Raw genomic sequence first — 23,748 nt, 5'->3', positions numbered from 1 at the left:
TATAAATGTATTTCAGAGTACCAGACCTCTGTACTCCTTTGAGGACTCCAGTGACTATGTGTATATATGTATACATATATGTATAAATGTATTTCAGAGTACCAGACCTCTGTACTCTTTCGAGGACTCCAGTGACTATGTGTATATATGTATACATATATGTATAAATGTATTTCAGAGTACCAGACCTCTGTACTCTTTCGAGGACTCCAGTGACTATGTGTATATATGTATACATATATGTATAAATGTATTTCAGAGTACCAGACCTCTGTACTCTTTCGAGGACTCCAGTGACTATGTGTATATATGTATAAATGTATTTCAGAGTACCAGACCTCTGTACTCTTTCGAGGACTCCAGTGACTATGTGTATATATGTATACATATATGTATAAATGTATTTCAGAGTACCAGACCTCTGTACTCTTTCGAGGACTCCAGTGACTATGTGTATATATGTATACATATATGTATAAATGTATTTCAGAGTACCAGACCTCTGTACTCTTTCGAGGACTCCAGTGACTATGTGTATATATGTATACATATATGTATAAATGTATTTCAGAGTACCAGACCTCTGTACTCTTTCGAGGACTCCAGTGACTATGTGTATATATGTATACATATATGTATAAATGTATTTCAGAGTACCAGACCTCTGTACTCTTTCGAGGACTCCAGTGACTATGTGTATATATGTATAAATATATGTATAAATGTATTTCAGAGTACCAGACCTCTGTACTCTTTCGAGGACTCCAGTGACTATGTGTATATATGTATACATATATGTATAAATGTATTTCAGAGTACCAGACCTCTGTACTCTTTCGAGGACTCCAGTGACTATGTGTATATATGTATACATATATGTATAAATGTATTTCAGAGTACCAGACCTCTGTACTCTTTCGAGGACTCCAGTGACTATGTGTATATATGTATACATATATGTATAAATGTATTTCAGAGTACCAGACCTCTGTACTCTTTCGAGGACTCCAGTGACTATGTGTATATATGTATAAATATATGTATAAATGTATTTCAGAGTACCAGACCTCTGTACTCTTTCGAGGACTCCAGTGACTATGTGTATATATGTATAAATATATGTATAAATGTATTTCAGAGTACCAGACCTCTGTACTCTTTCGAGGACTCCAGTGACTATGTGTATATATGTATACATATATGTATAAATGTATTTCAGAGTACCAGACCTCTGTACTCTTTCGAGGACTCCAGTGACTATGTGTATATATGTATACATATATGTATAAATGTATTTCAGAGTACCAGACCTCTGTACTCTTTCGAGGACTCCAGTGACTATGTGTATATATGTATACATATATGTATAAATGTATTTCAGAGTACCAGACCTCTGTACTCTTTCGAGGACTCCAGTGACTATGTGTATATATGTATACATATATGTATAAATGTATTTCAGAGTACCAGACCTCTGTACTCTTTCGAGGACTCCAGTGACTATGTGTATATATGTATACATATATGTATAAATATATTTCAGAGTACCAGACCTCTGTACTCTTTCGAGGACTCCAGTGACTATGTGTATATATGTATACATATATGTATAAATGTATTTCAGAGTACCAGACCTCTGTACTCTTTCGAGGACTCCAGTGACTATGTGTATATATGTATACATATATGTATAAATGTATTTCAGAGTACCAGACCTCTGTACTCTTTCGAGGACTCCAGTGACTATGTGTATATATGTATACATATATGTATAAATACATTTCAGAGTACCAGACCTCTGTACTCTTTCGAGGACTCCAGTGACTATGTGTATATATGTATACATATATGTATAAATGTATTTCAGAGTACCAGACCTCTGTACTCCTTTGAGGACTCCAGTGACTATGTGTATATATGTATACATATATGTATAAATGTATTTCAGAGTACCAGACCTCTGTACTCTTTCGAGGACTCCAGTGACTATGTGTATATATGTATAAATATATGTATAAATGTATTTCAGAGTACCAGACCTCTGTACTCTTTCGAGGACTCCAGTGACTATGTGTATATATGTATACATATATGTATAAATGTATTTCAGAGTACCAGACCTCTGTACTCTTTCGAGGACTCCAGTGACTATGTGTATATATGTATAAATATATGTATAAATGTATTTCAGAGTACCAGACCTCTGTACTCTTTCGAGGACTCCAGTGACTATGTGTATATATGTATACATATATGTATAAATGTATTTCAGAGTACCAGACCTCTGTACTCTTTCGAGGACTCCAGTGACTATGTGTATATATGTATACATATATGTATAAATGTATTTCAGAGTACCAGACCTCTGTACTCTTTCGAGGACTCCAGTGACTATGTGTATATATGTATACATATATGTATAAATGTATTTCAGAGTACCAGACCTCTGTACTCTTTCGAGGACTCCAGTGACTATGTGTATATATGTATACATATATGTATAAATGTATTTCAGAGTACCAGACCTCTGTACTCTTTCGAGGACTCCAGTGACTATGTGTATATATGTATACATATATGTATAAATGTATTTCAGAGTACCAGACCTCTGTACTCTTTCGAGGACTCCAGTGACTATGTGTATATATGTATACATATATGTATAAATGTATTTCAGAGTACCAGACCTCTGTACTCCTTCGAGGACTCCAGTGACTATGTGTATATATGTATACATATATGTATAAATGTATTTCAGAGTACCAGACCTCTGTACTCTTTCGAGGACTCCAGTGACTATGTGTATATATGTATACATATATGTATAAATGTATTTCAGAGTACCAGACCTCTGTACTCTTTTGAGGACTCCAGTGACTATGTGTATATATGTATAAATGTATTTCAGAGTACCAGACCTCTGTACTCTTTCGAGGACTCCAGTGACTATGTGTATATATGTATACATATATGTATAAATGTATTTCAGAGTACCAGACCTCTGTACTCTTTTGAGGACTCCAGTGACTATGTGTACGACAGCATGTGGTCTCCTTCTCATCCTGCTCTGTTCGCCTGTGTTGATCTGTCTGGACGCCTGGACCTGTGGAACCTGAACAACGATACTGAGGTACACACACACACGCACGCACGCACGCACGCACGCACGCACGCACGCACGCACGCACGCACGCACGCACGCACGCACGCACGCACGCACGCACGCACGCACGCACGCACGCACGCACGCACGCACGCACGCACGCACGCACGCACGCACGCACGCACGCACGCACGCACGCACGCACGCACGCACGCACGCACGCACGCACGCACGCACGCACGCACGCACGCACGCACGCACGCACGCACGCACGCACGCACGCACGCACGCACGCACGCACGCACGCACGCACGCACGCACGCACGCACGCACGCACGCACGCACGCACGCACGCACAAACTTTCTATATTTTAATTTGTAATCCCCCGCTTGTGTTTTCTAGTGTTTGCAAAATAATCGATCACAGTTTGCAAGTTTGCGCCACCATGTCTCATTTGACCCTAGTGTTTCCACCATGTCTCATTTGACCCTAGTGTTTCCACCATGTCTCATTTGACCCTAGTGTTTCCACCATGTCTCATTTGACCCTAGTGTTTCCACCATGTCTCATTTGACCCTAGTGTTTCCACCATGTCTCATTTGACCCTAGTGTTTCCATCATCTCTCATTTGACCCTAGTGTTTCCACCATGTCTCATTTGACCCTAGTGTTTCCACCATGTCTCATTTGACCCTAGTGTTTCCACCATGTCTCATTTGACCCTAGTGTTTCCATCATCTCTCATTTGACCCTAGTGTTTCCACCATGTCTCATTTGACCCTAGTGTTTCCACCATGTCTCATTTGACCCTAGTGTTTCCACCATGTCTCATTTGACCCTAGTGTTTCCATCATCTCTCATTTGACCCTAGTGTTTCCATCATCTCTCATTTGACCCTAGTGTTTCCACCATGTCTCATTTGACCCTAGTGTTTCCATCATCTCTCATTTGACCCTAGTGTTTCCACCATGTCTCATTTGACCCTAGTGTTTCCACCATGTCTCATTTGACCCTAGTGTTTCCACCATGTCTCATTTGACCCTAGTGTTTCCACCATGTCTCATTTGACCCTAGTGTTTCCACCATGTCTCATTTGACCCTAGTGTTTCCACCATGTCTCATTTGACCCTAGTGTTTCCACCATGTCTCATTTGACCCTAGTGTTTCCACCATGTCTCATTTGACCCTAGTGTTTCCATCATGTCTCATTTGACCCTAGTGTTTCCACCATGTCTCATTTGACCCTAGTGTTTCCACCATGTCTCATTTGACCCTAGTGTTTCCACCATGTCTCATTTGACCCTAGTGTTTCCACCATGTCTCATTTGACCCTAGTGTTTCCATCATGTCTCAAACTTCGCCAACTTCATTTGTATTTTACATCTTGCAAACGTGTGTGTGCGTGCGTGTGTGCGTGCATGCGTGCGTGCGTGCGTGCGTGCGTGCGTGCGTGCGTGCAGGTCCCCACAGCCTCCATCAGTGTGGAAGGCTCTCCAGCGTTGAACCGAGTCAGGTGGTCTCACAGCGGCAGAGAGATCGCTACAGGAGACTCTGACGGAACGGTGCAGGTGTACGATGTAGGAGAGGTGAGTAGTCCTTCTCTAAAACACCCTGGACACTCTACTCCCTTCTCTAAAACACCCTGGACAACAGTCCACTCTTCTCCCTTCTCTAAAACACCCTGGACACTCTTCTCCCTTCTCTAAAACACCCTGGACAACGCTCCACTCTTCTCCCTTCTCTAAAACACCCTGGACAACGCTCCACACCTCCCAGACTCTTCTCCCTTCACTAAAACACCCTGGACAACGCTCCACACGTCCCAGACTCTTCTCCCTTCTCTAAAACACCCTGGACAACGCTCCACACGTCCCAGACTCTTCTCCCTTCTCTAAAACACCCTGGACAACGCTCCACACGTCCCAGCCTCTTCTCCCTTCTCTAAAACACCCTGGACAACGCTCCACACCTCCCAGCCTCTTCTCCCTTCTCTAAAACACCCTGGACAACGCTCCACACGTCCCAGACTCTTCTCCCTTCTCTAAAACACCCTGGACAACGCTCCACACGTCCCAGACTCTTCTCCCTTCTCTAAAACACCCTGGACAACGCTCCACACGTCCAAGCCTCTTCTCCCTTCTCTAAAACACCCTGGACAACGCTCCACACGTCCCAGCCTCTTCTCCCTTCTCTAAAACACCCTGGACAACGCTCCACACGTCCCAGACTCTTCTCCCTTCTCTAAAACACCCTGGACAACGCTCCACACGTCCCAGCCTCTTCTCCCTTCTCTAAAACACCCTGGACAACGCTCCACACGTCCAAGACTCTTCTCCCTTCTCTAAAACACCCTGGACAACGCTCCACACGTCCAAGCCTCTTCTCCCTTCTCTAAAACACCCTGGACAACGCTCCGCACGTCCCAGACTCTTCTCCCTTCTCTAAAACACCCTGGACACCGCTCCACACGTCCCAGCCTCTTCTCCCTTCTCTAAAACACCCTGGACAACGCTCCTATATAATTGTGTAAATGTGTAAATATGTAAATCTGAGTTCCAGTTACTGACCTGGCTGTTGTTTGCTCCGCCCCCTTTTTTCTGCAGCAAATCTGCGTCCCGCGCGCCGACGAGTGGACACGCTTCGTGCGGACGCTCGCCGAGATCAACGAGAACCGAGACGAAGGCGACGAGCTGGCGGCTCAGCGCCTGATGTAGAGGACGGAACCCTGAGGAACGCCCCGGGCATCTAACCCATTCTGACCTGAGATCAGATTCATACGAGGTTTCCACTGGACACACACTGGTCTGATCAACCCATTCTGACCTGAGATCAGATTCTAAAAATGTCAGTCGTTCTTCGATTTTTCAATAGCTAAAGCATAACATGATGCTGACACCAAAATGGGTTCCCGTTCAGAATGGGCTAATATATAAAATAATACACTGTCTGGGGTTTAAATGGTTAAAAAGAAAAAACGCTACTGCATGGAAACACAATGCTACAAAACTACTTCCTGTTCCACACGTCCCCTACTTCCTGTTCACTTCCTCCTTCACTTCCTCCTCTGGCGCAGCCAGACAACTCTGGAACTACAACTGGGAACTACATCCCAGACAGGAAGCAGAGTCTGGAACTACATCCCGGACAGGAAGCAGAGTCTGGAACTACATCCCAGACAGGAAGCTGGCATTTCCGTTCACGGAAATATATTTTTTAATTATCTTTACATTTAACTTTTTTTGAGGGGTGCTAGCCCCTCCCCTAGCCCCTCCCCTAGCCCCTCCCCCCTATTACCAGCTTTCCTCGTTTGTGTAAACACAAACGTTGGCTTGTGATTTGCTGATCACCCCATAGAGATGATTTGATTGGCTGAGCAAAGTACATATTGAGGATAAAAGTGAGGGCAGGAAAAAGTCTGGATGCAAATTGTGATTGGCCGGAATGAGATGATGAAGATTATGAAGCGCCCCTCACTTCACACGGGTGTGATTTTTAATATCCATTTCTGCTAAGCATAAATGGATATTAAAATGATCAGAGCTTCCGTTGCTCCAGACTGTATGACGGGAGCATTCATATTTGACTCATGATCAGAGCTTCCGTTGCTCCAGACTGTATGACGGGAGCATTCATATTTGACTCATGATCAGAGCTTCCGTTGCTCCAGACTGTACGACGGAAGCATTTATATTTGACTCATGATCAGAGCTTCCGTTGCTCCAGACTGTATGACGGAAGCATTTATATTTTACTCATGATCAGAGCTTCCGTTGCTCCAGACTGTACGACGGAAGCATTTATATTTTACTCATGATCAGAGCTTCCGTTGCTCCAGACTGTACGACGGAAGCATTTATATTTTACTCATGATCAGAGCTTCCGTTGCTCCAGACTTTATGACGGAAGCATTTATATTTGACTCATGATCAGAGCTTCCGTTGCTCCAGACTGTATGACGGAAGCATTTATATTTTACTCGTGATCAGAGCTTCCGTTGCTCCAGACTGTACGACGGAAGCATTTATATTTTACTCATGATCAGAGCTTCCGTTGCTCCAGACTGTACGACGGAAGCATTTATATTTGACTCATGATCAGAGCTTCCGTTGCTCCAGACTGTACGACGGAAGCATTTATATTTTACCCATGATCAGAGCTTCCGTTGCTCCAGACTGTACGACGGAAGCATTTATATTTGACTCATGATCAGAGCTTCCGTTGCTCCAGACTGTATGACGGAAGCATTTATATTTTACTCATGATCAGAGCTTCCGTTGCTCCAGACTGTACGACGGAAGCATTTATATTTGACTCATAACCTTTGACTAACCTACTTCCTGTCCTCATCTTCCTCCACTTCCTCTTACAAAGAGCTAGAAGGACTAGAACAATCTGCTTTTTGCAGCAGTTTTTACTCAAACTTTTCCATGTTTTTACACTTCTATCTATTCTATCTACTTCTATCTACAAACCGTTTGGTAGAACAACATGATGTAATAATCACACTGTACAAGAATCACTATCGACTTTTTCTACAACTTGATGCACAGTTCTGTTCTGCTCATTCTATCTCTATGGTGATGACATCGTCGTCTAGCTCTATGATGACATCATCATCTAGCTCTATGATGACATCATCTAGCTCTATGATGACATCATCATGCCGGTAAGATAGCCAATCTACAATCTCCCTGTGTTATCGGACATGGTAACGCCTCCGCCTGCCTTTGATTGGCCGTCTGTCTATGCTCAGTGTCGGGAGGCCAATCAGAGGCAGGCGGGGCGTGTCGTTAGGCCAATCAGAGGCAGGTAGGCCAGGGGGCGCTGCTCCACCAGGCCCATAGGGGGCGCTCTTCCATGAGGCCCATAGGGGGGCAGATCTTTGTACTTGCACCTTTTGTATTACCGTTTGAGTGTTTTATGCCTATTAATATTTTCTTGACAGGTCAGTCAGGTGTGTGTGTGTGTGTGTGTGTGTGTGTGTGTGTGTGTGTGTGTGTGTGTGTGTGTGTGTGTGTGACCCAGGCAACAGTCCAGCTTCAATGATCTTAAATCCCTTTATTTTAGATCATTTTAGTAATAGTACAACGTAAACATTACAGAGACTTTAGTTGTTACTGTGCAATACTTTAAAACAGTTGTCATGTTGCACACATGCCCTAACATTTCTGATATTTGCGCCACCCTCGTTGAAAACAATTCTATTTCAAACTACAGCAAGCTAACGTCGCGTTGCTAGCTTGTAGATCAGCTTGTATATCAGTAGTTTTTGGCTAGCTACACCGTCGCACAGCGGAGTAGCGTTGACGCTAACACACACGCGTACAGAAGGCCACATGGGAAGTACATGTTTGAGATTCTCGTACATCTTTCACGTGCGCTCTTTAATTCCCACGACTCTATTCTCTGAATCGTGAGCACTGCGTAAAAAGCATGGAATACGGATGTGTATATTACAGGAAACTCCCCTTAAACTTTCCAACAAACTCCGGTAGATGCCCGAATTGTACCATCACACCTGTATGTTACCGTATATTAACTGTATATGTACCATCACACCTGTATGTTACCGTATATTAACTGTATATGTACCATCACACCTGTATGTTACCGTATATTAACTGTATATGTACCATCACACCTGTATGTTACCGTATATTAACTGTATATGTACCATCACACCTGTATGTTACCGTATATTAACTGTATATGCTGCTAAACTTGAGGTTTACAGGCAAAATACAGTGTCCATAATTGCCCGGTAATTTAAACGTCAGCTTTCTGATTAGATTCATTCGCAGAACTCAGAAGAATTCTTAGGATAAAGTCATACAACTCCGTCCTCTTCTGTACACATGAAGGTATCGTTCACATGTACCGTCCGACCGCATCGCATGTACTGCGCCGTACGATACGTAGCGGAACGTAGCGTAGCATTCGTTAGCGTATACCACACCCTCCTGACTGTTGTGTATTTTTAACCACTGCGATATTTAATATTTATTTATTCGTATTTAAACATTTAATGTACTGTAAAAGAAAAAGAAACGCGCTCCTCGCTGCTTCTCTGCGAAACCCGAGCTGAACGTTAACGTTATTTTAGCTCCAGCTGAAACTTATTTAACACTAATTTACACTAGCTGAACATTAAATTACACCAATTAACACTAACTAACACCAGCGGAACTTAATTAACTGAAGAATTAACACTAGCTGAGCATTAACCCATTTAGGCAATCCTGACAGTTTTCTGAAATACCCGTTTCTGTATCAGTGGTGCTCAATATATCATGTCAAGGACCTAAAAAATGATCTGTAATTGGCCACCGACCCCCATCTGGAAATAATGTTCCAGTAAAAAACGTTTAAAAAGATTTGCGACACATTTTCAGTTAAAAACAAAAAAAGCAGATCTACGAGCTCGTAGACTGTGAGCTTGTAGATCTGCTATTTTTCAATAGCTAAAGTATAACAATAATGCTTAAAACACCAAAAGGGGTTCCCGCCTAGAAGGGGTTAAATACAGAGGACGACCGCGAGGAAAGCGTTGGCACGTTTCAAACGTTTGGTAAAATGTTTGGATATAATTTACAGTTTTTGGCTAAATTGATTTTGTTGACAAAAAAACTAAAAACAAATGTCTAGCATGGCATACATCTAATGTATGCAAGGACGTCACCGTCACGTGACAAAAATAACAGATCTACAAGCCAACAACACGTTTCACTGTGGTACGTCGTTATAGCTTGTAGATCTGTTATTGTTATTACTGGTGTAAGAGCCTCAGATTACCATAGGACTAAAAAATGAGGTCAAATAATTTGGAAAAGTCCTGGAAGTTAACACGCTGAGCGCCACAAACGGAGGTCTCCGTCCCGCTCGACGCTCAGGACGGAGATTAATCACAGGACGGAACTTTATTGATATCTTAACCGATCGCGTCGCTCCACAGGCTGGGAGCGTCTGTTGGGAAACATCAAATGGGACGTCATCCGAAATGTTCCCCCACATTTCAGTGGATGAGATCGAAAATGTTAAAACGTTAATAACTATTAATCTAAATCAATCCGTCCAATTCTAACCAAAGGTCATGTGACAGACCGCCCGTCGCGGTAGAATTAATCATACCTCCCGTTGTTGTCGAACGCCTCGGGGGTGTTGCCTTCCAAGATGGCGCCTGGTGTGTCGCTAAATGTGCTCCGTTTAATGTCCTAAACACCCGTTCAGGGTGTTAAGTGTTAGAAATGTGTGTGAACCCTGAGGTGAGTCTGTCACCACCCTGAGCTCTGTGGGGTGACTCTGTCACCACCCTGAGCTCTGTGAGGTGACTCTGTCACCACCCTGAGCTCTGTGAGGTGACTCTGTCACCACCCTGAGCTCTGTGAGGTGACTCTGTCACCACCCTGAGCTCTGTGAGGTGACTCTGTCACCACCCTGAGCTCTGTGAGGTGACTCTGTCACCACCCTGAGCTCTGTGAGGTGACTCTGTCACCACCCTGAGCTCTGTGGGGTGACTCTGTCACCACCCTGAGCTCTGTGAGGTGACTCTGTCACCACCCTGAGCTCTGTGAGGTGAGTCTGTCACCACCCTGAGCTCTGTGAGGTGACTCTGTCACCACCCTGAGCTCTGTGAGGTGTCTCTGTCACCACCCTGAGCTCTGTGAGGTGACTCTGTCACCACCCTGAGCTCTGTGAGGTGACTGTCACCACCCTGAGCTCTGTGAGGTGAGTCTGTCACCACCCTGAGCTCTGTGAGGTGACTCTGTCACCACCCTGAGCTCTGTGAGGTGACTCTGTCACCACCCTGAGCTCTGTGAGGTGTCTCTGTCACCACCCTGAGCTCTGTGGGGTGTCTCTGTCACCACCCTGAGCTCTGTGAGGTGACTCTGTCACCACCCTGAGCTCTGTGAGGTGACTCTGTCACCACCCTGAGCTCTGTGAGGTGACTCTGTCACCACCCTGAGCTCTGTGGGGTGACTGTCACCACCCTGAGCTCTGTGAGGTGAGTCTGTCACCACCCTGAGCTCTGTGAGGTGACTCTGTCACCACCCTGAGCTCTGTGAGGTGACTGTCACCACCCTGAGCTCTGTGAGGTGACTCTGTCACCACCCTGAGCTCTGTGAGGTGTCTCTGACACCACCCTGAGCTCTGTGAGGTGACTCTGTCACCACCCTGAGCTCTGTGGGGTGTCTCTGTCACCACCCTGAGCTCTGTGAGGTGACTCTGTCACCACCCTGAGCTCTGTCTCTGTCACCACCCTGAGCTCTGTGAGGTGACTCTGTCACCACCCTGAGCTCTGTGGGGTGACTCTGTCACCACCCTGAGCTCTGTGAGGTGACTCTGTCACCACCCTGAGCTCTGTGAGGTGACTCTGTCACCACCCTGAGCTCTGTGAGGTGACTCTGTCACCACCCTGAGCTCTGTCTCTGTCACCACCCTGAGCTCTGTGAGGTGACTCTGTCACCACCCTGAGCTCTGTGAGGTGACTCTGTCACCACCCTGAGCTCTGTGAGGTGACTCTGTCACCACCCTGAGCTCTGTGAGGTGACTGTCACCACCCTGAGCTCTGTGGGGTGACTCTGTCACCACCCTGAGCTCTGTGAGGTGACTCTGTCACCACCCTGAGCTCTGTGAGGTGACTGTCACCACCCTGAGCTCTGTGAGGTGACTCTGTCACCACCCTGAGCTCTGTGAGGTGACTCTGTCACCACCCTGAGCTCTGAGGTGACTCTGTCACCACCCTGAGCTCTGTGGGGTATGTGTGTGCGTGCATGCACGTGCCTGTGTGTGCGTGCGTGCGTGTGCACACGTGCGTGTGCGTGAGTGTGTAACACTAGTCCTTCATTAACAGTGAATTAAATTCAAACGTGTATAAATTTCAGGATTTATACTTCCTGTACTTCCTGCTTCCATTCCGTCCATGTAGCTCAATTAACTAACTCCTATTAAATTGATTCCAAAACCATGACAATGATTCCTGTGTGTCTTTAGCATCTAAATGATTCCTGTGTGTCTTTGAGGGGTGCTAGCCCCTCCCCTATACAGGTTTAATGTTTGTCTTTAGTCCAAAGTTCGTCATAATGTGCCTCATTACGTCATATTGTCTCTTTATTGTTAATGGCGTTTAATGTTTGTGTTTGCACCCTCAACATATAAATATATAGCAGGGGCTAGCACCCTCAACATATAAATATATAGCAGAGGCTAGCACCCTCAACATATAAATATATAGCAGGGGCTAGCACCCTCAACATATAAATATATAGCAGGGGCTAGCACCCTCAACATATAAATATATAGCAGGGGCTAGCACCCTCAACATATAAATATATAGCAGGGGCTAGCACCCTCAACATATAAATATATAGCAGAGGCTAGCACCCTCAACATATAAATATATAGCAGAGGCTAGCACCCTCAACATATAAATATATAGCAGGGGCTAGCACCCTCAACATATAAATATATAGCAGGGGCTAGCACCCTCAACATATAAATATATAGGAGGGGCTAGCACCCTCAACATATAAATATATAACAGAGGCTAGCACCCTCAACATATAAATATATAACAGGGGCTAGCAACTCTCAGAAAGGCTTTACAAAAAAAAAGTTAAACTGAAAATGTATTTGTGTAGACTACAATACTACTAGTAGTACTAGAGTACCGTAGTAGACTGGAGTAAAATGTAAAAACGTGTCTAGTTTTTATAAATGTATTGTGTATAAATGTATACATGTTTATTTAAATGTATTTTAGTAAAAGGTAAAGGTCGTTTAAAGGTCAGAGGTCACGATCTATAGAAGTAGAGGTACCCCAGGTCATCTAAAGGTCGGAGGTCACTCTCCTGTAGAAGTAGAGGTACCCCAGGTCTTTGGGGGGTTCTCGGAGGTCATCTAAAGGTCATCTAAAGGTCAGAGGTCACTCTCCTGTAGAAGTAGAGGTACCCCAGGTCTTTGGGGGGGTTCTCGGAGGTCGTCTAAAGGTCAGAGGTCACTCTCCTGTAGAAGTAGAGGTACCCCAGGTCTTTGGGGGGGTTCTCGGAGGTCATCTAAAGGTCAGAGGTCACTCTCCTGTAGAAGTAGAGGTACCCCAGGTCTTTGGGGGGGTTCTCGGAGGTCATCTAAAGGTCAGAGGTCACTCTCCTGTAGAAGTAGAGGTACCCCAGGTCTTTGGGGGGGTTCTCGGAGGTCATCTAAAGGTCAGAGGTCACTCTCCTGTAGAAGTAGAGGTACCCCAGGTCTTTGGGGGGGTTCTCGGAGGTCATCTAAAGGTCAGAGGTCACTCTCCTGTAGAAGTAGAGGTACCCCAGGTCTTTGGGGGGGTTCTCGGAGGTCATCTAAAGGTCATCTAAAGGTCAGAGGTCACTCTCCTGTAGAAGTAGAGGTACCCCAGGTCTTTGGGGGGGTTCTCGGAGGTCATCTAAAGGTCAGAGGTCACTCTCCTGTAGAAGTAGAGGTACCCCAGGTCTTTGGGGGGGTTCTCGGAGGTCATCTAAAGGTCAGAGGTCACTCTCCTGTAGAAGTAGAGGTAGCCCAGGTCTTTGGGGGGTTCTCGGAGGTCATCTAAAGGTTGTCTAAAGGTCAGAGGTCACTCTCCTGTAGAAGTAGAGGTACCCCAGGTCTTTGGGGGGGTTCTCGGAGGTCATCTAAAGGTCGTCTAAAGGTCAGAGGTCACTCCTGTAGAAGTAGAGGTACCCCAGGTCTTTGGGGGGGTCATCTAAAGGTCATCTAAAGGTCAGAGGTCACTCTCCTGTAGAAGTAGAGGTACCCCAGGTCTTTGGGGGGGTCATCTAAAGGTCATCTAAAGGTCAGAGGTCACTCTCCTGTAGAAGTAGAGGTAGCCCAGGTCTTTGGGGGGGTTCTTGGAGGTCATCTAAAGGTCAGAGGTCACTCTCCTGTAGAAGTAGAGGTACCCCAGGTCTTTGGGGGGGTCATCTAAAGGTCATCTAAAGGTCAGAGGTCACTCTCCTGTAGAAGTAGAGGTACCCCAGGTCTTTGGGGGGGTTCTCGGAGGTCGTCTAAAGGTCAGAGGTCACTCTCCTGTAGAAGTAGAGGTAGCCCAGGTCTTTGGGGGGGTTCTCGGAGGTCGTCTAAAGGTCAGAGGTCACTCTCCTGTAGAAGTAGAGGTAGCCCAGGTCTTTGGGGGGGTCATCTAAAGGTCGTCTAAAGGTCAGAGGTCACTCTCCTGTAGAAGTAGAGGTACCCCAGGTCTTTGGGGGGGTTCTCGGAGGTCGTCTAAAGGTCAGAGGTCACTCTCCTGTAGAAGTAGAGGTAGCCCAGGTCTTTGGGGGGGTTCTCGGAGGTCGTCTAAAGGTCAGAGGTCACTCTCCTGTAGAAGTAGAGGTAGCCCAGGTCTTTGGGGGGGTCATCTAAAGGTCGTCTAAAGGTCAGAGGTCACTCTCCTGTAGAAGTAGAGGTACCCCAGGTCTTTGGGGGGGTTCTCGGAGGTCGTCTAAAGGTCAGAGGTCACTCTCCTGTAGAAGTAGAGGTAGCCCAGGTCTTTGGGGGGGTCATCTAAAGGTCGTCTAAAGGTCAGAGGTCACTCTCCTGTAGAAGTAGAGGTAGCCCAGGTCTTTGGGGGGGTCATCTAAAGGTCATCTAAAGGTCAGAGGTCACTCTCCTGTAGAAGTAGAGGTACCCCAGGTCTTTGGGGGGGTTCTCGGAGGTCATCTAAAGGTCGTCTAAAGGTCAGAGGTCACTCTCCTGTAGAAGTAGAGGTACCCCAGGTCTTTGGGGGGGTTCTCGGAGGCGCAGACCTTCTGGTCGTTGAAGATGACCCACCCCACGCCGTCCTTCTTGATGTGACAGACGTAGTGACCGCACAGCGTGCTGGAGCCCATGTGACTGATGAAGGCGAACAGCTCGTAGCGGCCCGGCCCGTCCCGGGGGGGAGGGGCCGTGGGCTCCGTGGAGGGGTCTTCGGGGTCCTGGTTCAGGATCCAGTCCAGCGCTCGCTCCACGTCGGCGTTCCCCGTGGCCCTGAGCGCTCGGACCGCCTGCTCCCGGCTGAAGTTCATCTCCATGATCTGCGACACCAGGCGCTCCTCGCACACGCCCCCCTCCCCCCCGCCCTGGCCCGCCCCCGTGGGCGTGGCCAGTGTCGGCGGCGGCGGCGAGGAGAGGTCCGGGTCATCGATGTGGTCCATGAGCCAGTTGACCGAGGCCTCCACTCCCCCGCCGTTGGTGAGGCGGACGGCCTTCCTGCACGCCTCCCGAGTGAAGCCCAGCTCACACAGCGTGGAGAGGACCTCCTCGTCCACCTCCTCCTCCTCCTCCTCGGGGAGCAGCTCCTCGCCGGGCCGCCGGCCCGTCCCCCGGAGCGCCGACAGGTCCAGAGAGTCGGGCACGTCGATGCTGACATCCAGCTTCCTGGGCGTCAGGTCGGCGCCGCCGAAGGTGAACTTCTTGACAGCGATGACCAGGTGGTCGGGGAAGGTGGCGAAGCGCGTGGTCTTGGTGGCCGTGGTCCGGGCGCGCGCCGCCGAGCTCCAGAAGTCGCCGAGCGTCTCGGGCTCGCTCAGAGCCGCCATGCAGGCCGAGAACGGCACGCGGGCTTGGACCGCCGTACCGCCCTCGGCGGGGGCCTCCCGCAGCTCCGCCAGGTTGGTGGCCCGCTCCATGGGCACGGGCAGCTGGAGGCTGTAGTCCGTGCGCCGGGCGTACTTGGCCCGGCGCGAGCGCCCGCACTCGATCCTCTCCTCCACCAGGAAGCGGAAGGCCTCGGCCGGGTCGGGCCCGGCGCCGCGGTGCCGCTCCGCCAGGTCCAGGACGTGCATCAGGAACTCCATGGCGTCCTGCTGGCGGCCGGTGGAGAACTCGGCGTGGCCGCGGCCTACCAGGGCTTTGAACATGCGCGGCGCGATGCCCGCCTGCTCCCCCGACGACGCGGCGTGGTTCCTGTCCCCCCCGCCCCCGGGGCCGGCACGAGGCGGCGCCGCCGCTCCGGAGAAGTCCCCCGACAGCAGGCCGTGGCCCAGCTTGGCCGCCTGCGTGTGGAAGTCCTGGGTGGGGTCGGCGAGGGCGAGGGGCGAGAGAGCCTCGTCCGGGAGGAGGACGTACTTGCTCTGGAAGTCGGGCACGGCGAACAGGACCTGCATGACGGCGTTCAGGTAGCAGGAGTTGCCCAGGTTCCTCATGCCCGTCAGCCCGGGCCCGCTGAGCGGCCGCAGCGACGCGCCGCCCGCCTCCTGCAGGGAGTCCCACTCGCGCTGGTTGACGGCCAGCTCCAGGTCCGTCATGGTCCTCTCGGTCTTCTCCGAGGCGTCCATGTCCAGGCCGAAGTGCGCCAGGTGCTGGCGGAGCCGCGGGTCCAGCACCATGTCCTGCTCCTCGTACGAGTGGACGTCGGCGCCCTCGGGCGTCACCGTGCCCAGCTTGACGGCCAGCGGGAAGCCCGTGCGGCGGAAGTGCTGGACCCCGTGGCCGTTCCCCTCCACGACGCCGTACTGGCTCCGCCCGCACAGCACCGCCCCGTCCGTCAGGTTCATCCACAGGTTCTGCGTCAGGCCGCACCCCTCGGCCGCGCAGCGCCAGGGCCCGGCCGCGCCCACCACAACGCCGTTGTCGAGCTGCCGGAGGGCGGCGGCGTGGCCAGAGGTGCGCCTCTCCTCGCCGCCGTCCCACTGCGCCGCCCGCAGGCCGTGAGAGGCCGAGTCTGCCGACAGGATGGCGCTCCAGGAGCGGCCGACGGCCTCGCGCACCGCCTCGGGCATGGAGCGCAGCTCCTCCGAGGTCACCTCCTGTCTGTCAGGGAAGAGGACCAGCGTGACACGCTGCTCGTACTGCGGCTCCGTGGGCTCCGTCTCCACGTCGAAGCCTCCCTCCACGCCGATGGCGAGGCGCGTGGGAGGGCTCTTCTTCTTCTCCGTGCTCCGGTCCTCCTCCTCCTTCTTACGGGTCCGGAGGATGTGCAGGTAGGCCCGCTGGCCGGTCCTTTGGTGGTGGCGATCTACGTACGCCGCGCCCAGGCCCAGGAAGCTCCTCATGCACACGTAGAGGCCGCCGGCCGTCTCGGGCGACGAGAAGGACAGGACGCACTCGTCCTTGTGGACGCGGACGCCGTGGCGCGGCTCCCGGATGGTGGACAGCACCGCCGTCAGAACGTCCTCGCTGGTCGCTGCCATGACGGCCTCGCTGCTTCTGCCTCGGACTGGACACTATGTATATCTACAGTATGTATATATGTTTTAGACTATAATGTACAGTATGTATATATATGTTTTATAGTTTAATGGTCTTCTTTGAGCTGAGCGGAAGGCTGTATGACGCTGAGTTGGTGTGTATATATATATATATATACAGGAGTATATGTATTTATATATGCAGGTCAGTAAGCCTTCACGATTGGTTCAAATGCACCGCGGTATGCTGCAGCTTAGAAATACCAGCACCTTAAATAGCCTATAGCGATGATTCAGCATGACGTCATCTTCCTTAGTTACTGTTGCTGAGACCTTATTCTACTGAAAACCTCCTTAGTTACTGTTTATACTTACTTACGCCGCCGTCAACAAGCAATCTCCAGGCATCTCTGTCCAGTGTCATTACATTTGAACAGGTAGGCGTGCAGGCCTCTAATCAGACCAGTGTGTGTCCAGTGGAAACCTCGTATGAATCTGATCTCTGGTCAGAATGGGTTAATCAGACCAGTGTGTGTCCAGTGGAAACCTCGTATGAATCTGATCTCTGGTCAGAATGGGTTCATCAGAGCAGTGTGTGTCCAGTGGAAACCTCGTATATGAATCTGATCTCAGGTCAGAATGGGTTAATCTGACCTGTGTGTGTCCAGTGGAAACCTCGTATGAATCTGATCTCAGGTCAGAATGGGCTAATTGGACAGGTAGACGCCTGGAGGCGTGGCCTCAGGTAGGCCTGGAGGCGTGGCCTCAGGTAGGCCTGGAGGCGTGGCCTCAGGTAGACGCCTGGAGGCGTGGCCTCAGGTAGGTGCCTGGAGGCGTGGCCTCAGGTAGGCGCCTGGAGGCGTGGCCTCAGGTAGGTCTGGAGGCGTGGCCTCAGGTAGACGCCTGGAGGCGTGGCCTCAGGTAGGTCTGGAGGCGTGGCCTCAGGTAGGTGCCTGGAGGCGTGGCCTCAGGTAGGTCTGGAGGCGTGGCCTCAGGTAGGCGCCTGGAGGCGTGGCCTCAGGTAGGTGCCTGGAGGCGTGGCCTCAGGTAGGTGCCTGGAGGCGTGGCCTCAGGTAGACGCCTGGAGGCGTGGCCTCAGGTAGGTGCCTGGAGGCGTGGCCTCAGGTAGGCGCCTGGAGGCGTGGCCTCAGGTAGGCGCCTGGAGGCGTGGCCTTTAGGATCTCAACATCAGTCGAAGGATGATGATGATGATGATGATGATGAGGTGCCAATCAATATGACATCATCAGCATGACATCAGAGAACCACAAGGAATCTTATTATACAGCTTCATAATTGTTTTATGTAGGTCAGTCTATGACATCACAACCTGTTTATATTTGGGCATATGAACAGATGGAATGGCTGTTGCTAGCTGGCTACAGGTGAGGTAAACATGGCATCCTGTTGTATCTCTACATACACCGTATGTTGTATCTCTTACACCACCAACAATAATATGAAACCTTATAAAACTAGGAGCGGCTTCAGGCAAAAGCAGTTCTTAAAGTACATTTTATGTTGTTCAACATTTTATGTTTGTCCAGCTGAAATCCCATTGGTAGTTATTTAACATGTTAGACGGCCCAGGCAAAGGCCTGGCGGGGAAGGACTTCAGGACCAACCTGATCATCAACTACCTCCCCCAGAGCACCACGGAGGACGCCCTGATGACGCTGTTCAGCCGCATCGGCGTGGTGGAGACGGCCAAGGTCATCCGCGACAAGAACAAAGGTCACAGCCTGCAGTACGGCTTCGTGAACTACGTGAACCCGGCGGACGCGGCCAAGGCCATCGACACGCTGAACGGACAGAAGCTCCAGTCCAAGACCATCAAGGTGTCGTACGCCCGGCCCAGCTCCGACGCCATCAAGGACGCCAACATCTACGTGTGCAACCTGCCCAAGACCATGAACCTGGAGGACGTGGAGAAGATGTTCCAGCCGTACGGGACCATCATCAACGCCCGCATGCTGCTGGACGAGGAGGGCAAGCCGCGCGGCGCCGCCTTCATCCGCTTCGACAAGCGCGCGCAGGCCGAGGAGGCCACGGAGCGGCTGAACGGCACCAAGCCTCCCGGGGCCACGGAGGAGATCAAGATCTCCAAGCCCATCCTGTGCATGGGGCCCGATTCCAAGGTCAAGGTGGCCAAGGTGGTGGACGCGGCGCACGTGCACGCCGAGGCGGAGCTCATCACGGCGCCGTACAAGCTGGTCCCGCTGGCGAGCGGCGCCTCGGACAACCGCGTGAGCGTCCCGCGGATCTTCATCTACAACCTGGGCCAGGACGCCGACGAGGAGCTGGTCCGCTCCATGTTCGGCTCCTTCGGCGCCGTCACCGACGTCAAGGTCATCCGGGACTTCCGCACCAACAAGTGCCGGGGCCTGGCGTTCGTCACCATGGCCGAGTACGAGGAGGCCATCGAGGCCATCGCGCGCCTCAACGGACACCGCGTCGGAGACAACGTCCTGCAGGTGTCCTTCAAGATCGAAGAGGGCGGCGGCGGCCGCGAGAGAGAGTCTGGCAAGACGGCCAAGAGAGGGAGAGACACGGTGGACGACCCGGACAGAGATAACCGGGCGCCCGACGGCCATTATCACAGAGAGAGGGCCGTGTTCAGACCGTACGACAAGCACCTGAGGAGACGGTAGTTACTGATGTTCAGGTCTCACGACTGACCCGGTCCAGGTGGACGCTGACCCAGCCCAGGTGGACTGGAGGTCCCATTCAAGGACTCCAAACTAACCCCAACCCATGTGACCCAGTGATAACCCATGTGATTTTGTAACAGCTTCCATTCATTGTTGTAAATATTGTATTTGAAAGTGAAGGATGATCAAATAAACTAAACTAAACCCGTGTGACGTACGTCCTCTCTCTATGCAGAGAGAGGTCCTGTCCTGATCCTTACTCTATGCATGGAGTCCTTTATATCCCATAGCTCATCCATCCTGGCTATGGGTCTTTGAATTTATATAGATATGTACTGAATATAGATGGACATCTGTTACATCCATCTTCAACCGCTTATCCGTAATCTGGTCGCGGGGGCAAGCTCCAGACTTCCCTCTCCAGAGTAACATTAGGAACTTCCTCCTGGGGGATCCCGAGGTGTTCCAAGGCCAGTGTGGAGATCTGATATTCATACATATATAAATACATATATGATAATAATATTATTATAATGTTTGATGAAAGCTCTGTACTTTAATACGATCCATGATAGATTGTTTACCAGAATTAAGTTTGGCGAAACTAAAGGATGATAAATGGACGCCCATGCATCAAGTGACTCCCTATTGGCCACTTCTCTGGTCACAGGATGGATGCAGTGACTCGCTATTGGCCACTCCTCTGGTCACATGATGGATGGAGTGACTCGCTATTGGCCACTCCTCTGGTCACATGATGCATGGAGTGACTATTGGCCGTGTTAACCACAAAGGCAATTCACAGTCACAGTCACGTGACTCACGTCCTTTCCTTTCTTTATGTTCCTTGGCACCAAGGAACATAAAGGAGGCGTCTGCCTCTCTGTGTCTGTGGAGATACAGACGGCCCAGAGCCCAAGGAGGCGTCTGCCTTTCTGTGTCTGGTTTTAGCAGCTGGTGTCCAACAGTGGTCACCGCCCCTTAACAGCGAATGCCTTTGAGAATGTAAATGATGATTAGTAGAAATGCAGAACCTGAATAGAGTAGAACAGAGTAGAACAGAAGAACCGGCATGTTCTTCAGTGTCTTCTGCAGTAGACACTGTTTCTACAGTAGCACTTTAATAACGAATGGACTTCCTCACTCCATTCTTATCGTGGAGTGACATCATGTGATCCCCAAGCAGGAAGTGGCAATCCACGAGGAGCGCTAAAGTCTCCTCATTTACATATTAATGTATGTCCTTAGAATATAGAATCCACAGAACCATTAGTTTTGTTCTGAGGAGGCTAAAGTCTCCCCAGATCAACAATGAGGCAGAAACAGGAAACAGGAAACGTTAAACAGGAACAAGAACATTTTCAAAACCAACGAATGAAGTGAACAAAAACAGTAAATGATCAACGTTGGAAAAAGGACAAAAAATACAATAAATTGGCCAAAAAAACCAACCCAAAAAAAACAAAAAAATCTGGGGAAGAGATTTCCCAGACCCAAAAAAACCAACAAACGCCTCTCGAAGTCAACCCTACGTCCCCGTCGTGAGAGGTGGAAGCAGGTCAGGCTGACTAACAGGGCTCTGGTGACGTGAATAATTATTAATAGTATCAATTATTCATCATAATAATAATATTAATAATTGGGTCAAATGTGGAGAACAATGTCTGTGACAAATAGCACGCCTCTGTTGTATGATAAAGTTAGCATGATAATTAACAACAAAGCATAAGACATAGACATAGACTTTTGGAAACGATCAACAATGATCAACTTTATTGACGGAGATGGGAACAGAACAATCACAATCAGCTTTATTGTCTCATGACAGCTTTACAGAAAATAAGTGTGATTTATTTTTATTTACCAAATCCATCATTTGTAGTTCTTTTTTTTACAAGGATCCATCATTTGTAGTTCTTTTTTTTTTAAAACAGGATCCATAATTTGTAGTTATTTTTAAACAGGATCCATAATTAGTAGTTCTTTTTTTAAACAGGATCCATAATTTGTAGTTCTTTTTTTTAACAGGATCCATCATTTGTGGGTTCTTTGTAAACAGGATCCATCAGTTGTAGTTCTTATTGTACAGGATCCATCATTTGTAGTTATTTTTTGTACAGGATCCATCATTGTAGTTTTCAGGACAAGCAGTGATTATGTGAGTCCATTCACAGGACCAACCGCAAGGGGAGACTTAATGGTTTGATCCCCGTTGGAGGAGATAGAATGTTTATTTACCTGCCTCCACCCAGGAGACAAGAAACATAACAAAACTGACCCATATTATTATTATTATTATAGGGTGCAGTCAATGGTGGCATCATGGATTATGGTACATTTAGGGTATTTGCAGTGAGCACATTAGGGTAGATTGTTTTCCCGTACACATAATGTCCTGTCAGAATCAGCTGAGAAACAACATAATCCAATTTTGTCCAACCTGAGAGGAATTCTTTACTTTATTTACTGGACTATTAAAGCATGAGGAAAGTTTTACTTTTTTTTTTTACCTTTTTGCCTTTATATAGGATCACACACACACACACACAGGGCGCAGCTGTAGCACACACACACACACACACACACACACACACACACACACACACACACACACACACACACAACCACACACACACGAGCTGCGTTCGCTTCCCGCGTTTGCGCGTCTTACTTGTATTATAGGGATCACATTATCACATATAAACCTCTATAAAACAAATTGCTCAATACCAACAGCCAACAGCCGGTCAGCAAGTGGATTCATGAATGTAGTATTGTATATATTGTATATTTTATTGTATATAGACGATATTTTAGGCCAATAAAATAAGACTATAATATAGTCTATTTTATTGGCCTAAAATATTGTCTATCACATTTCCCACTTTGTCACTCAATCTTCCACTCGATTTGCCATTCACTTTATGCATGTGCATACCCTCTATAAGATATAGCGGGCAAACTTTGATCAATACAATATGGGTCCATTTGGACACACACACACACACACACACACACACACACGCACACGCACGCACGCACACACACACACACACACACACACACACACACACACACACACACACACACACACACACACACACACACACACACACACACGTTGCTTCGCCACAATGACTGTAACATTAGAACATACACGCAAAATATTTGCCCTTGTGGTGACCACGGACACATGCAGAATACACAACTATGCATTCTAGCTGCTGGTGTTTATAAATATAACGATACTAATTATATAGCCTAACTATGAAGTTTATAACGATAATAATTATAAAACTATGTTTATTTGGGGGTCCTTGACATGAAAAGGTTTGGGAACCACTGCTTTATGGTGTCGTCCACAGTTAACAGTTTTGTTTTGAGTTGTGCTTGAAATGTAGGCTAGGCCTACTGTAATTCTGCAATAATTATGTCAATGAATTCATCTAACAAACAATCAATCAATCAGACAGGTCCATTTGGTTCTATTTGATTGATTGATTGAAATCTTTATTAACAGTTTGTAGAATTTACAGTACATTTTAAGCACAAACTCAATACAAAGACTGTCAACTGTGAGTGGACGACCCAATTAAGCATTACACTTGTTTACAACAGGGTCCACATTGTTCAATTCATCAAAACATTTAAAGACATACAAACATTTAGAGACATACAAATAGACATTTCTCTGTAGGTAAAGAACAGAACAGGAATTCATCATATGGGAAGCAAAAAAGGGAAAAGATACTATATACAGTGAGGGAAAATGGGGTGGGGGGGTGGGGGGGATTCAGATTTTACAGAGGCCAGTTTCGAATTGCAGCCATCCGTAGGTGCCCTTTGAGAGCGGTTTTGAAGGAGTCAAGGG

The 23,748-nt window shown here is 48.3% G+C and overlaps 3 protein-coding genes across 6 annotated transcripts in view; 2 read left to right on the top strand and 1 right to left on the bottom strand.

Moving 5' to 3' along the window:
* Window positions 1-6,808, top strand: part of LOC310870259 (dynein, cytoplasmic 1, intermediate chain 2a-like) — a 36,532-nt gene extending 29,724 nt beyond the window's left edge. For all 4 annotated transcript variants that reach the window (XM_083781418.1, XM_083781416.1, XM_083781417.1 and 1 more), the window contains 3 exons: window positions 2,990-3,130; window positions 4,564-4,689; window positions 5,707-6,808. In XM_083781418.1, the coding sequence (XP_083637544.1) occupies window positions 2,990-3,130; window positions 4,564-4,689; window positions 5,707-5,817 (378 nt within the window). In that variant the 3' untranslated portion in view covers window positions 5,818-6,808. The remainder of the gene's footprint in view (window positions 1-2,989; window positions 3,131-4,563; window positions 4,690-5,706) is intronic.
* Window positions 6,809-14,787: 7,979 nt separating this feature from the next.
* On the bottom strand, window positions 14,788-17,229 carry LOC310870563 (ubiquitin carboxyl-terminal hydrolase 5-like; the record flags this gene model as incomplete). Its single annotated transcript, XM_083781804.1, has 1 exon — window positions 14,788-17,229. The coding sequence occupies one exon, from the start codon at window positions 17,227-17,229 to the stop codon at window positions 14,788-14,790; it is 2,442 nt and encodes an 813-aa protein (XP_083637930.1).
* A 1,571-nt stretch (window positions 17,230-18,800) lies between these two features.
* LOC310870562 (ELAV-like protein 1-B) lies at window positions 18,801-19,877 on the top strand (the record flags this gene model as incomplete). The annotated part of the gene is made up of 1 exon (XM_083781803.1): window positions 18,801-19,877. One exon carries the CDS (start codon window positions 18,801-18,803, stop codon window positions 19,875-19,877), a length of 1,077 nt encoding a protein of 358 aa, XP_083637929.1.
* Window positions 19,878-23,748: the final 3,871 nt, after the last annotated feature.

The sequence above is a fragment of the Protomyctophum parallelum genome (genome assembly GCF_964188405.1).
Source record: "Protomyctophum parallelum genome assembly, chromosome: 14".
Lineage (NCBI taxonomy): Eukaryota > Metazoa > Chordata > Actinopteri > Myctophiformes > Myctophidae > Protomyctophum > Protomyctophum parallelum.
This window is presented reverse-complemented; position numbering and strand designations above follow the sequence as displayed.